Here is a 15,863-nt window from a genome sequence, read left to right as displayed (position 1 = left end):
TTCTTGACCCTTCACAAATGGGAACAGTTTCCAACTATTAGCTTGGTCTTGACCTCTTTATAATTTTTAATGCTTCTATTAAATCTCCTCTCTACCTCCATTTCCTGTTGAAAACAACACTGACTTCTCCAACCTATCCATGAAACTGAAGTCCCTCATCCTTGGGAACCATTCTTGTAAATTTTTTCTGCACCCTCTCTAAAGACGTCACATCCTTCCTAAAGTGTGAGGCCCAGGTTTAGATACAATACTCCCGTTGAGGCTGAAGTAGTGTTTGATAAATGTTCACCATAACTTCCTTGTTTTTTATAATATATGCTTCCAGGATCTCATATGCCTTATTAACTAATGGGCTAAAAATTGCTAATGAGGTATTAGAAAGGCTGGCTGGGTTAGAAGAATGAGAAGCGACCTTATTGAATCATATAAGATTCTTAGGGGGCTTGACAGGGTAGATTCTGAGAAATTGGTAGAGTCTAGGATCAGTGGGCATAATCTCAGAGTAAAGGTTCACCCATTTAAGACAAATGAGGAGGAATTTCTGCTCGGAGGGTAGTGAATCTGTGAAATTCTTTACCGTAGAGTAAGTATATTCAAGGCTGAGATAGACAGATTTTTAATCAGTAAGGGAATCAAGCATTTTGGGGACAAGGCAGGAAAATGGAGTTGAGGATTATCAGATCAGCCATGATCTCATTGAATGGCGGAGCAGACTCGATGGGCCAAATGGCCTATTTCTGCTTCTATGTCTTATGGTCCCCAGGATTGGTTGGGATGCATCTGAGGATACTAAGGGAGGGAAGGATCGATCGAAATTGCAGAGGTACTGGTCATAATTTTCCAATCCTCCTTAGGCACAGACTGGTGCTAGAAGACTGCAGAATTGCAAATGTTACACTCTTATTCAAAAATAAACAACTAAAGGCCAGTCAGTTTAACCTCAGTGGTGGGAAAGCTTTTAGAAACAATAATCTGGGACAAAGTTGACCAAATGTGGATTAATTAATCAAAGCCAGAACAGATTTGTTGAAGGAATACCCTGTGTAACTAACTTGATTGAGTTTTTTGATGAGGGTAATGCTGTTGATCTGTTGTACATAGAAGTTCATTTGATAAAGTGCCACACACAAGCTTGTCAGAACAGTTAAAGCCTTATGGAATAAAAGGTACAATGGCTGCATGGATATGAAGCTGACTGAGTGAAAAGAAACAGAGTAGCAGTGAACTGTTCTTTTTCGGACTGGAGGAAGTGAGATTGCCTAGGAGTCGGTATTTGGACCCCTGATTTTACTGATCTATATTAATGACCTAGACTTGTTAATGGAAGAGTCTGGTACATGGGCTGTAAGGTATGATTCGGTGAATATGATTATGTCAGGCTGTTGCTTGATTAATCTATGGAACAGCGCTCCCAATTTTGGCATAAATTTCCAGAATTAATGAAGACTTTGCAGGGTCAACTAGGTAGGGTGTGCCTTTGTCATTCCCAGTGCCTACATTGCTGCTGGGTGATCCGTGCGGCTTTATTCTTTTTACCTTTACTTAAGGAGTTGATGCAGTGGAGTGACCTTTCAGACCAGGTGATGACAACAGATTTCCTCCCCGAAGGAGGGGTCATTGCCTCTATTAATTCCCTTTTCATTTTCCCTCTGAACTTTCTAAAATAAGCCTGATTTTTGCATGTATTATCAACTTGGCATCTGTCATAGGCACCTTTTCTACCTCATGTTACGTTCTCTCTTTAATCTTACAGGGAGCTCTAGCTTTGGTTGCTGTACCTCATGTGAATAAACCTTGAGTCTTTAATCATTAAGGAAATAATTAGAGAAATCATTCCCACCTTAAAGGCAGACCACTGTTCTATCACTGTTTTGCCTGCCAAACTTGATTCTAATTTACCTGGACCAGATCCATTATCACTTCTCTGAAATTGATCCTCCTCCAATTAAATATTTTACTCTAGATTGCTCCTTGTTCTTTTGTCACAGCTAACCTAAACCTTACTTTATTTGAATTAATATATTTAACTTATTTTCCGCACCAGTTCTCTTCCCTCATTCCCTAAGGCCACTGACTACCAGCTAAGAAATAGTTCTAGGCTTCTAGGCACTTTAGGTGCCCTCTGGTTCCTCACCCTAGTGGCCATCAATCATGTATAAATCTAGAAAATATTGGCGGTAGACTATATCACGTTACTTTGCAGTGCAGCTGGGGGCCAATCCTGCCTTTACTGAGTTGCCATTCAGTTACCTTTGCAGCAAGAATTGCCAATACTGCTAAGATTTCTCCTTTCCTTCACCCAGGAGCACTGGGGACAGTTGAAATTACACATTCCTCCCCCTTGCCAACACGCTAAAGTTGGTCCAAAACCACTCCAATCTGAATAGCTGAGTTATTCTTCCAAAATCTTGCTGAGCCATCGACAGACGAAATTTGAATTTTCAATTTAAAAAAAATGTTGCCATTGTTACATAGGATTCAATTTTAATGTTTATATCTCTAAACTCAGTAAAGGATTTTTTGTTTCCTTGTTTAACACCAGGAGTAACTAGGTTTAAATCTGGCTGAAGTATACTTGTTCTTTACTTTGTAAGTTGCTCTGCACATAAGATATAAAATCCCTACAATATACCCATATGAATTGATAAATTGTTCAGATTTGAAGCCCCAGAAATCCCTCACTGGTCACCACCCCTGACTCTTAACTGACATCAGTGCAGGATTTAATGCAGACTTAAGCATGATCACCTTTAGTCACTTTGAACTATTTCAATGCTGGTAGGCTTATCTAAAGGCACAATTTTCTGCAAATTGGCTTTAATATTGAATCCCTTTCAATATTATTTTGTGTTCCACACTCAAGAAAATGAGACTGATAGCTCAGCTAGCTGCTAAATTCATTCTGGTTTTGGGCTAAATATGGCACCAAATTCAAATCATCACCAGATCCAAATTAATGTGCCCTCTATAGTGGGACAAATCTGAATAAATAGTCTGGTTCTGAAGTAGCACCCAGCCTAGTAAAACAGCTTGAGTTAATTATCTTGGAAGTCTAGTCACATCCTGATGTCACAGTGTCCATAAAAAGTATCTACTTGTGAAAATCCAACAGATCCTTTGTAAGTTCAGTAGATTCACATCAGTAAGTAGATTTTAATTGTATGTGATTGGGCTAATCAGTCTGCACACAATGTGTGTTCTGGTTTCCTCTGAAACTAAAGTTGCTTTTACTTTGTAGCTTGAGCACTGGAACAGAAAATTAACTCCGCTGCTCTTCTGCATTTAGTTATGGGTAGTGGATTGATTGTTGTGTAGTCTCCAAGAGCTTGCCATTGCATACCCATGCAGACTTGCCATGACATTTTAGCCATAAGCAAAATTGTGATGTCATTGCAGGTCAAATATCTGGGCACGTACATAATGCTGTCATGATATTATATGATGTCACTGCCAAAATCAGGTCAGAGGTTAGGAATCGTGCGACGAATAACCCACCTCCTGACTCCCCAAAGCCTGTCCATCATCTATAAGGTAAAAGTCAGGAGTGTGATGGAATACTCCCGCTTGCCTGGATGAGTGCAGCTCCTACAACATTGAAGAAGCTGGACACCGTCCAGGACAAAGCAGTCAGCTTGATTGGCACCACATCCACAAAAATTCACTTCCTCCATCACTGACGCACAGTGGCAGCAGTGTGTACCATCTACAAGATGCACTGCAGGAATTCACCAAGGGTCCTTAGACAGCACCTTCCAAACCCACGACCACTAACACCTAGAAGAATAAAGGCAGCAGATAGATGGGAACACCAGCACCTGGAAGTTCCCCTCCAAGTCACTCACCGTCCTGACTTGGAAATATAATCACCATTCCTTCACTGTGGCTGGGCCAAGTCCTGGAAATCCCTTACTAACAGCGCTGTGGATGTACCTACACCACATGGACTACAGTAGTTCAAGAATGCAGCTCAGCACCACCGTCTCATGGGCAACTAGGAATGGACAATAAATGTTGGCCCAGCCAGCGAAGCCCACATCCCCTGAATGAATTAAAAAAAACATGTTGGTAACACTAACAGTTTTATTTACTGGTTCCAAAAGGAGGGGCAGCAGCTAAAAAAGTTACCTTTAAAAATGGGATCTTTAGGACCTCTTGTCTTAAAAGGTTTGACAAGTTTGTCATATTGATGTTGGCAATACTAAACTGAGCACTACAGAACTATGACTGGATACCAATACAAAAAGTAACTATACAGTGACATTGTACATCCATAGGCAGGCATGTTAGTACAGTGGCATTCTGAGTTTCAGAGCAAGTATAAACCTGCTTGTGTAGGTTAAGCAGCATTGCTCAAAACATGTCATTCCTGTTGGCAGCCTGAGGCACCACAAGAAATTGTTTATACTGAGACCCTATCTCCAATGTTGGCACCTCCTTATATTCTCATTGACTACATAGCACAGTGCTGCAGGATTTAAAATGTTACTGTCAGAAATTCTGGTTTCTGACACAACTGATTTGATCAATCCAGGTCTGTTGGGATCAATTTTTTTAAGCATTTTAATTCTCAAAGACTCTGGTAAATTTGTATTATAGTTATAATTTTACAACACCGTTTCAGTCGTCTCCACTGCAGAACAAAACCTTGCAATGAAAAGGCTGAAGTAAACAGCTACATCTGCAGTAATCTCCACAGTTTTATGGTACCGGTATGCTATTAGCAAAAGCTTAAATGCAAGACATTAGTCTCTGTGGGGCTCTTTTGTGGTTAATAGCTGGAGAGGGCAGAATTCCTCCCACAAAATGGGGATAAGGTTGATGCTGGAACTGCAAATTTATTTAAATTTAAAGCTTTCTTTTCACTCTCCATTACCTCCCAATATGTTATGGAATCTAAGGGATATGTTTTTGACATTGTCGATTTGCTTCATTGTTGCACAATTATTTGTCATCCCAACAGCAACATAGAATCATAGAAACTTAGAGCGCAGAAGGACGCCATTTGGTCAGTCATGCTTGTGCTGTCAGTTTGAAAAAACAGTCATGCTTAGCCTCGTTTTCCCACTTTTGTACCTCGTCCACATTTACCCTTTTAAAATTATTGATAGAAGCAGCTTCCACCACCTTTTCAGGTCGAGCATTCCAGATCCTGGTAACTCTGAGGGGAAAAAAATTCTCCTCCTGTTCCCTCTGATTATTTGCCACTTTGTCAAACTAAATAGTTTCTTCTCTCTTTACTCTATCAAAACCTCTCAAACTCCTGAAAACCTCTATTAAAGGCTGGATTTTACAGCCCCCCACCCCCCCAGCGTGTTTTTGGGTGGGAGAGGGGTTGGGCGTGAGAAATACAATGGGTAGCAAGCCCACTATTTTCCCGCCCACCCCCATGAACTATCCCTGGTCACACAGTAAGGTGGTGCCAAAATCAGCAGCAGCCCTGTCGTATTTAAATAAATAATTAAGGGTCAAATGAGTTCATCAACAAGACAATTGATTTGTACAATACACTTCCCACACCATAACACAGTTGGCGAGAGCAGGCAGACGGGCTTGGGCAAGCGATTTTTAACAGAAGAATTTGTAAATGCGGGAAGAAAGGAAGGGTGATTTATTCCTTTGTGCGTCGGGGCACTCGTCCCTGTCCAAGAACCCTGACTTACCTGGGTCTGGACCACCATGACTGCCTTCCTCATTGGCCTGCTTATCGTTCTGGCCCACTCCTCATTTCTGGGACTGCTGGAGGTGCCAGCCAATCAGACTGGCCGACCGCTGTTAAGGGCGGGACTTGCTCCCAATGAGGGGAGGAAGTCTCACTCTCAGCCTGTTTAGCCCACAGGTAGCATGTTATGCTTGCGGGGCAGGCTTCTTTTTGGTATGTTGGCTCTAGCAAAGGCAGAGTGGGGGTGGGTAGGGGTGCCCCTCCTCCTCCTCCTCCTCCCTTTCCCCTCCCCCTCCTCTTCCTGTAAAATCCAGCCCCAGGTCACCCATTATGTTCCCATGAAAACAGTCATAGTTTTTCTAACCTCTGCTCAAGATTAAAGTCCGCCATTCCTGGTAACATCCTGGTAAACCTCTGTATGCCTTCAAAGGCCTTTACATGCCACTGTACTTTACATCTTCTCTGAAGTGTGCACTTAAATATATATAACACCCTTAACACTGAAAATTGTTGCAAAAAACTTAATAGATGCTGTGTGGGAATGGACACCTGAAGAAGGAAGCATTGTAAAGCTGGAGCAATTTGCAATGATATGATGGGGGAAAGCACCAGATGGATTCCTAAATGATGGCAGGGATTTTAAATTTGCATGCTGAGGGGCAGAACCAGTGGAGGTCAGTGGAAATGGACAATGGGTAAACAAGACTAAGGCCAGAATCTTCAGGTTGGCAAGCGGGGTCCTGATATCACTGCGTGTCATTCAGATCCTCAGTTCGGCGGGCGTACAGTGGAGTCGCCAAACTGTTAAAGGCCTATTAAGGCCACTTAAATTCCAATTAAGATAATTAACTGAGCTGCCCGTCCAACCTTAAGGTTGGTGGGCAGGCGAAGAGCCCAAGCGGCTTTCTCACTTATCATGAAAACTCATCTACTGTTGGGATGAGGTTTCATGAAGGCTTAATAAATTAAAAAACTTTTTAATTATAATTCATTGACATGCCCCAGCTTATGTGACACTGTTTATTAAAATTTATTAAAATTTTAAAAAATCAAACTAATCTCCCTGAGGCAGCTCTGTGCCTCGGGGAGATTTCTGTGCTCTTTCGCATGCATATGTGAAAGAGCGTAGGCCCCGACTCAGCCAACCCCCCTGCACAGGGAGCGCTCAATGCTTCCGGGTGCACGTCACGTTGGGTGGGTCTTAATTGGCCACTCCTGCCCAAACCCCACCCCCCCTCGGGGAGAAAATTCTCCCCTAGGAGGAGGGCACTGAAGTAATCAAGTTTGGTAGCAGCAAAAGTATGTACCAGAATTTCAGCAGTAGTGGTGAAGGGAGAGCTAAGGGCAGAGATGGGCAGAGGCGCGATGATGGAGGCAAGTGATCTTGGTGCTGGATAAGATTTGGTATTTACAGCTCAGCTCAGGATCAAAAACAATGCCAAGGTTATGAGCAGCCTGATTTGTGGGCAATAAAAGGGAGGCTTTTTGTCAACTGAATCAAGTTTGATACAGTTTATTGTCGAAAATTCGGTTTGAAAACAACATCTTCACAAGTTCAGAATTGTTAGTACCTCCAGGATAGGATTGAGCTATGAGCATGTTGTGCTCATGGAGAGGCTTAGATGCATTTTGAGACTTGCCTTTTCCTGATCTAAGCCATAGGTAGATGTTATAGTGCAACTGTTGTCTTTCTTGACAGGGAAAAGGGAGGGTAAATTAATTTAAATGGCAGCTTTGGCTCAGTGGTAGCACTCTGAAGTCAACAGTTCATGGTCTCAGGCCCCACTACAGGGACTTGGTTCTATAATCTCGGTTTGGTACATCAATTATAGTGTTGATGCAGTTAAAAGTGTCACCTTTCAGAGGAGACCAAGACTCCACCTAACCCCTCAGGTGGATATAAAAGTTGGCATGATTCAAAGATGAACCAAGAAGTTCTTCTGATTTCCAGAACAATGTTTATCTCTCAACCAATATCATGAAATCAGATTATCAGGTCATTAATCTTATTACTGCTGGTGGGATATTGCAGTGCACAAAGTTTGCTATTGCAAAAATAAATCATTGGCTGTGACATAATTTTGGTTCATCCCTAGGTCGTGAAAGATGCTGTATAAATACAAACCTTTCAACCCTTCTTTGTTTTGAGGAAAGGAAGAGACAGAATAGATCCAGTGACTTTTTTTTGCCATGACTTTTTTTGCTGGGCAACTTTTGAAGCTAATGTAGATTTTTAAATTGCAACTTTTGGGGCATTGTTCTTTTGCTTTTAGAAACTAGGGGGTGTTAGCTGTCCCCTATTTTAATGCCAACATGTAGAAATACGAATTACTTCAGTTTTCTGTTCGATACCTTATCAACGGAAAGCTGACCAGCCAGGATCCACCTACAATGAAGCTCATTTTGTGCTTTTCGAGTGACTAAACAGTCATTTAACTCGTTAAATAATGACAGAAGATATTTAACCCAGCTGTGGAGAACAGAAAACTTTAGGAAGTAAAGGAGAGCAACAGATTTTGCATCCCAAATATATGGCGGGTTCAAACCCAGATTCTTGAAATACTAATTTATAGATGTGAACTCCAGCTTTTTGTGTCTGTACATGGAATCAGCCACTGACCATAAAAATCAGATACAAAAGATAATTCCATTTTTAAAAATGTGTGCATTTGCCTGCCGTGCATGCTGAGTTGAATTTTTTATTTAAATTAATTTATTTGTTCTGACCTTCATTTGGGCTTGAAAGAAGGAAGTCTTGAGATTTTTGATCTCTCCTGAGAGAGTTGAGTACCACATCTTGACTTTTCAGCAGTTTACTGTGTTTCTGTTTAAAACATGACTTAGCTGAGATAACCTGTATTTATATAGCACCTGTAACAAATTACAGTGCAGCAGTTTTCACACTTGATGCTTTTTGACAATAGAGTTTGTTGGGATGAGTGCCCTGGTGCAGCCTGCACTCTAGGATTGCCTATTTTCACTAGCACTGCATCAGTTAATTGAGAAATTGCAATAGGTTGATAGTATGGCTACAGCACTGAAGGTGGCCATTTGGCTCATTGTGTCTGTGCTGGCCCTTTGTAGGAACAATGCACAGAGTGCCACTCCCCTCCCTTTTCCCTGTAGCCCTGCTAATTTTTCTTTTTCAGACAATGATGTATAATGAGGCTTGCCTGTGAGCCCAGACCAATAAAAACATTAGTTCAGAAGAGAGGAGGGGACTGCCCGGATCGTCCTGCGGCAGGTCCCGACACAACTGGGCCAGAAAATCCCGGCCTCAGACTTGTGAAGCATTTGAAGCCTCTGTTATTGATAGTTTAATGGTGTGTCTGATTGACTTTTTTATAGGGTTGTAGGAATAGCAGGTTTTTTTCCAAAGGAAGATTTGCGAATGGGTGTTTTTTGTCTCAGCAGTTCCACACTTGCCATAGTTATCGTATGGCTCATTGGTTATGTACATATTGTATACTGGGCGAATGGACATGGAAGAAGGGGTGTGAGTTGCATTGATAGTGTGAAGGGCTGGGGGAGTGGCTAGGGGCATGAGTTGGCATGGGCAATATGACGGGCCTTGGGGAGTGGCTGGCTGCATTACTTGACATTGAGCTGCATGGAGAGTATCAGGGACCATGGCCATGGGTCAGACATGAGTTGACATTGAGTTGAAATGGAGTGGGCATGGAAGAGGCATGAGGAAGACCTTTTGAACTTACCTTTCAAAAGGTTCCTAAATCCAGACTATGGTTCATGACTCCACTGTCAGTCAGGTTGGTGAGGCTGAGGTCAAGTATGTTTTTCCCTGTTGTTGGTTCCCTCCACCTGCCACAGACCCAGTCTAGCAGCTATGTCCATCAGCAGTTGTGTTACCAAGCTGCTCTTGATGATGGACGTTGAAATCCCCCACTCAGAGTACATTCTGCCACCCTCAGTGCTTTTTCCAAGTGATGTTCAATATGGAGGAATATTGATTCATCAGCTGAGGGGGCGCAGTATTTTGTAATCAGCAGGAGGTTTCCTTGCCCATATTTGACCTGATGCTATGGGACTTCATGGGGTCTGGATTCGGATGTTGAGGACTCCCAGGGCAATTCCCTCCTGACTGTATATCACTGTGCCACCTTGGTCTACTGGATCTACAGGACATACCCAGGGTTGGTGGTGGTGGTGCCTGAGACGTTATCCATGAGTATGAGTATGTCAGGCTGTTGCTTGACTAGTCTGTGGGACAGCTCTCCCAATTTTGGCACTATCTGCCAGATGTTAGTAAGGAGGACTTTGCAAGGTCGACATGGCTGAATTTGCCATTGTCATTTCCGGTGCCTAGGTTGTTGCCATGTTTTTGAATGGACTTCGTAATGGTTTATACAGCTGAGTGGCTTGCTAGGCAATTTCAGAGGGCGTTTAAGAGTCAACCTCATTGCTGTGGGTCCGGTGTCACCTGTAGGCTAGAATAGGCCAGGATGGCAGATTTCCTTCCCTAAAGGACCTTAGTGAACTGGATGGGTTTTCACAACAATCGACAGTGGTTTCATGTTCATCATTAGACTTTTAATTCCAGATTTCACCAGCTGCTGTGGTGGGATTCAAACCCAGGTCCCCAGAGCGTTACACTGGATCTTGGGAATACTAATCCAGTGACAATGCCACAATGCCATCACCTCCCCTACTGTCACAAGTGCACTATATATTTTTAAAAATGTAACAATGATTATTGACTCATTATCACTCAGCTGTGATACTGTTCTATTACTACTCCAGCTAAACAGTAAGATCATTTTAGCATACGAATTAGGAGTAGGAGTAGGCCACTCGGCCCCTCAAGCCTGCTCCACCATTCCATAAGCTCAGGGCTGATTTGATTGTAACCTCAATCCCACATTCCCACCTACCCCCAGTACTCTTTCACCCCCTTGTTAATCAAGAATCAACTAGCTCTGCCTTAAAAATATTCAAAGACTCTGCTTCCACCGCTTTTTGAGAAAGAGTGTTCCACAGACTTAAGACCCTCAGAGAAAAATTTCTCTTCATCTCCATGTTAAATGAGTGATTCCTTATTCTTAAACAGTGACCCTTATGCGGTAACTTGTGGCAACAGCAGTTATTCTTAAAATAATTAATTACAATGAACTGTCCCGGTATCTCATTTTTATGAAATAAGGTGTTACCCTAGTGCCTTAATTGGCTCGTGGTCTACTTCTGCTTATGGAGTAGCATAGATTTACCAGATTGATACCTGGGCTCTTGAGGATTAAATTACGAAATGAGATTACACAGCTGGGATTGTATTCCCTAGAATTTAGGAGGTTAAGGAGTGATCTGGTCAAGGTATTCAAGATTTTATGGGGAACTGATAGGGTATATGGAGAAAACGTATATCTTCTAATTGGAGAGTCTAGGACAAGGACTAGGACTAGAATTGGAGCCAGATGTCTCAGAAGTGAAATTCAGAAACACTTCCACATGCAAAGGGTGGTAGAAGTTTGGAACTCTTTTCCACAAATAGCAGTTAATTTCAATAGGAACCTGAGCAGCACAGTTGATAGTGTTCCTGTCTCTGAGCTGGAAGGTTTGAGTCCCAATCCAAGACTTGTTGGCCAGAGCAAAACCCAGCCCCTTGTTCAGGGAAGAGTCAGCCAGTATTGGTGCTGGTCCCTAGTCTGGACAAATGGGGAGGGTGAATGGCAGGAAGGGCATCCACCTGTAAAAATCACCCACCAAATCCAAAAAATGATGGCTGATATGAAGGGTGATCAACCAGCATTGTGGGAACTCCATGTAACATGGGAAAAGCTGAAAGAGGGAGAAAACGAGCAGTTGATGCGAGAGCAGTTGTCCATTTTAAATCTGAGATTGGGAGATTTTAGTTAACCAAATGCATTAAGGAAAATAGGGCAGAGGTACATGGAGTTAGGTTACAGATCAGCCATAATTTTACTGAATATCGGAACAGGCTCACGAGGCTAAATATCCTACTTCTGCTTTTATAACTGACTTATACCAATATGCTATAGCCCTGTCTGCTAGATATTGTGTTTAATAGTATTCAAATGTAATGCTAATCAGGTTTCTGAGCCTCATGTCTTGAATGATCTTCATAGTGGAACAACTGCCAATGCAAACAGTTGTAATTTACCTTTAATGCCGGGAAAATTGCTTTGGAGATATTTTAAATGGGTGGATTAAACACGGAAAATGGTTCATATGCTTGGTTAAATTTAGAAAATACTTTATTTTAAATAGTTTCATTTCAATAATGATCCTGATGCACAGACTGTTAAAATGTTGCTTTCTCTATGTCTAGGCTCACAAACGTTCTGAAAGTAATGAATTGGCGGTCATTGATCAGTTGGTCAGGAAATTACTGATCATCATTGCTCGCCCGGCTCGATTGTTGGAATGTCTCGTAAGTCCTTTTTTTTAAAAAAGAAAAAGATATATTTGCAGAATGGACAGAATCATAATGTACATAAGCTGAGGCAATATTGTTCACACTATAAGCCACATAAATACCTTGTCATATGAGCATGCAGTGTATTTACAAACAGCTTGTAGGGGGGTGGTGGGAAAGGCATACATTGGAGACAGCTCATTTTGACGCTGTGTTAGTTCAACATTGATAAGCAAGAGAAATACTTTGAGTTTATGATTTAATATATTTGTTGCCCAAGAGGATTTTCTTTTGAGGCACAGTGACATTTTTGGGACCTACTCCCAATAAACTTTAAACAGAGAAGTAAATTTGCAATATTAGAAGCAATTAAGGAGTTGACGGGTTTTCTTTTAAACATTGTTCCAGGAATTTGATCCTGAAGAGTTCTATCACTTGTTAGAAGCAGCAGAAGGACATGCTAAAGAAGGAGAAGGCATTAAATCGGATATTCCCCGTTATATCATCAGTCAGCTGGGCCTTACTAGAGATCCCTTAGAGGGTGAGTGCCAGTGTAACTGTGCTGCATGCAAAGTATACTTTTCCTTGTCAAGTGCTTAGTCAAGTGTGGAATAAATATTAAAGGAAAAGGGTAGCGTGGGCATTATGCTTCTGGTATACCTGGCTAAAACTTTTTAGCAAATCTTATAAGTGACTTAAATTTCATAAATGGTCAAATAACCTCCATTGAAATGGCTGCATTTCTAAAATGATCCTTATAAACATTATTGCAGCTTTGTTCTCATGTATACTTTAATGCTTTTTCTTTATCTAGGATCACGTCATTCTTGAAAGAATACAGTTAGCAATCATTGATTAGTTAGTCAAAAATACTTTGATTTTGTGCTTTGGGATTTTGCTAACTAACATATCTTTTAAACATTCTTTTTAACATTTTTGGAACGTTCTCTCTATTAAGTTAATGTGTGTCTATGTATAAAAAAAATCTGAATTGTACATCTTCCATAGCTAGTACCCACTATAAAATATAATTGCTGAAAATACCATTGAAAAGAATGCATTAATTTTACAGTTGATATAACAAAGTGCAAGCACATTTAAAAAAAAATCAGAGAGCGCATTATTTAGTCACCTTCCTATTGAGATATGGAAAAATTAGCATATAATTAATAACTGAGGCACTCTTCTGACATGGATTATGCATTAGGAAACTATGTGTTATTTAAAGCTGCCTTATCCTGGCTCAGGTATCATGCATCTGCTCTACATAATTTGTTCTTGCCCCTGCTCATTTGGCACAGTATGACCATCAGTGGCACTCATTTTTACTTGCCTTGCTGCTCTATTAAACCCCAAATGCAGCAGCAGTTGCACATTAAAAACAGTCATTAAAAAGGCATTTGAGCATCTAATTGGAACCCATATAATTAAACAAATGTTTCTGTTTCTGGTTCTCTCACACCTCTCGCAAATTGTAGGATCTGAAGTACAGTACACAAAATTTTTAAGGTGCTTTAGCCATTTGAATAGTCTACAGGTTTTTTTTAAAGATCAGTTGCTCCTAAATGTTGCACATTTACTCACATTGTAGTCTCAACTGCTGTTAGGAGATGGTGCCAAATAAATTCAATCCTTTCCTCTGATGACAATTAAAAAATAGATTTGTAACCTATTAGGCACCAGTGACTGCATCGCAGATGGGTTCTCCGATAGGAAATTCTATCATTGTGTTGGTATCAGCAGTCTTTGTATCATGAGCCTTGAGAAATGGTTTACTTGGGTATAAAGGACAGATGTTCTGCTGGTTCACAAATGTGTTAAAAGTCTCAACAGGCATTGTTAGCTACTTCATTTACCCACTGTTCAGTTTGAGGATTGTATCAGTTACTAACAACTGCTTTGAGTGAGTTGTGACACGATTTAAAGGTCTCAGATAATTAGTGTAATAGGGTAAAGCGATCCCAAACAGTGTGGCAAAAATACAGATTACTGTGCCAATCACTAAATGGAAGTTTAGCAGTCCCATAGAAATGCTACTAGATATAGCAAAATATACAGTGTAATATAATTGGAATGAATGAGACAGTGACAGCGAAATAAAAGAGAATGAAGCTTCTGTGTATCTGCAGCATAGAATGGAAATGACAATCTTTAATAGCTGGTTTTACAATATGTATTGCTTTTTGTTAATTTTAATGAGTTACCTTTCCCCTTGCAATCAACAATGTTCTTTCACCTAACTAGTAACTCTTCTTTCTCAAAAGAAATGGCCCAGTTGGCTAACTATGATAGTGGGACAGCAGAGACTCCTGAAACTGATGACTCTGTGAGTGTAAGTATGTTTACCATACCGCTGTTCACATATAAGCAGCTCTTCACATATAAGCAGCAGAAATTTCCAGAGTTTGACAGTTTGAAACCACTGCTATCTAATACATCATTAATACCTAAAACTATCTGTTGAAAACCTTTGTCAGCATAACTTGTAAAATTTTTCAAGTTTTGAAGTGGTTAGTCTTAGAAACTTGGCTACTGTTTTGCCGCACAAGCTAGGGTCAGATGACAATCTAATCCTTCCAAATATGAACCCATGGGTGCTAGAATATCACAACTACAAAAGCTATGAGTGGCTGCTAATCTCCGAAGAATACACAGTGCAGAAACCCATCTCTGCTTTTGGGTAGCAGAATGTATGGCACGTGTAGCAAGCTTTTCCCTGTGGGCTCCTGAACCCTGTTGCTGGGCTGGAACGTGGATTAGAACCCGCACTGTGTGGAAAACATTCACTCATTGTGGCTTTTCCTGAGGTTGCCAAATAACAGCCAAAGGACAGGCTCACCATCCAATAAAAGATGGTGAGGATGGTAGGTGGACTCCTAAAGTCAGAAACCTTTCAGCTTGAAAGGAGCAGCAGGCTGTGATAGTAGGTAAATAAGGGAGAGGCTACATCAAAATGGAGGCACCTTCACTCCTAACTTTTTTAACGTGTTTAAATTTAAAAATGGGTTTTGCAGTCAGGCCACCACTGTAGGGGTGCTGCAGCACAGGCAAAATTCCAGCTGGATTCCTTTAGTTGACCTGATGTGGCCCTTAACTAACGGTGTTGGCTATCACATCTCCACAAAAATGGCCGGAGGCAGGCTGAAGCAGGGAAACCGGCACTCCGGCCGGCAGTTCTATTTTCAGCCTCCAATCCAGACCTCAGAAGGACCAAAAAATTAAATCCTTGGAAACTTCATCACCATATCTAGTCCCCAAATCACACTGCTGAGAAGTCCACAGATAGGATTTCTGTCATCTGATGCTCCCTACTTTGGAAGACACCCCATTTGCCTGTTCCCAAAGGGCTTAGAAGCAGATTGGCAAGAGCTTAAATATAGGGAAGCCCAAATGTGCATGGGCCATTGCTGTGTTCAACCATCCAAAGCACTCATAAGCCAGATCAACGCTACATGTTAAGGCTGTTGGGTTGGGTTGGGTTGTAGGGGGAAGCAGTGACGTAGTGTTATTGTCACTGGACTAGTACTCCAGGGTAAAACAAAAACGGAATTACCTGGAAAAACTCAGCAGGTCTGGCAGCATCGGCGGAGAAGAAAAGAGTTGACGTTTCGAGTCCTCATGACCCTTCGACAGAACTTGAGTTCGAGTCCAAGAAAGAGTTGAAATATAAGCTGGTTTAAGGTTTGTGTGTGTGTGGGGTGGAGAGAGAGAGAGAAGTGGAGTGGGGGTGTGGTTGTAGGGTCAAACAAGCAGTTTGTAGGGTCAAACAAGTAGAAGCAGATTATCAAAAGATGTCAACAACAATAGTACAAAAGA

General features: G+C 41.4%; 1 protein-coding gene across 5 annotated transcripts in view; it reads left to right on the top strand.

Annotated features, from left to right (window-relative positions):
- mast4 (microtubule associated serine/threonine kinase family member 4) overlaps positions 1-15,863 on the top strand; it is a 528,952-nt gene that overhangs the window by 444,766 nt on the left and 68,323 nt on the right. For all 5 annotated transcript variants that reach the window (XM_041186024.1, XM_041186028.1, XM_041186025.1 and 2 more), the window contains 3 exons: positions 11,961-12,062; positions 12,456-12,588; positions 14,312-14,379. In XM_041186024.1, the coding sequence (XP_041041958.1) occupies positions 11,961-12,062; positions 12,456-12,588; positions 14,312-14,379 (303 nt within the window). The remainder of the gene's footprint in view (positions 1-11,960; positions 12,063-12,455; positions 12,589-14,311; positions 14,380-15,863) is intronic.

This window comes from Carcharodon carcharias, chromosome 4 (assembly GCF_017639515.1).
Source record: "Carcharodon carcharias isolate sCarCar2 chromosome 4, sCarCar2.pri, whole genome shotgun sequence".
NCBI classification, from domain to species: domain Eukaryota; kingdom Metazoa; phylum Chordata; class Chondrichthyes; order Lamniformes; family Lamnidae; genus Carcharodon; species Carcharodon carcharias.
The sequence above is the reverse complement of the archived record's forward strand: the minus strand, read 5'-3'. Positions and strand labels throughout refer to the sequence as shown.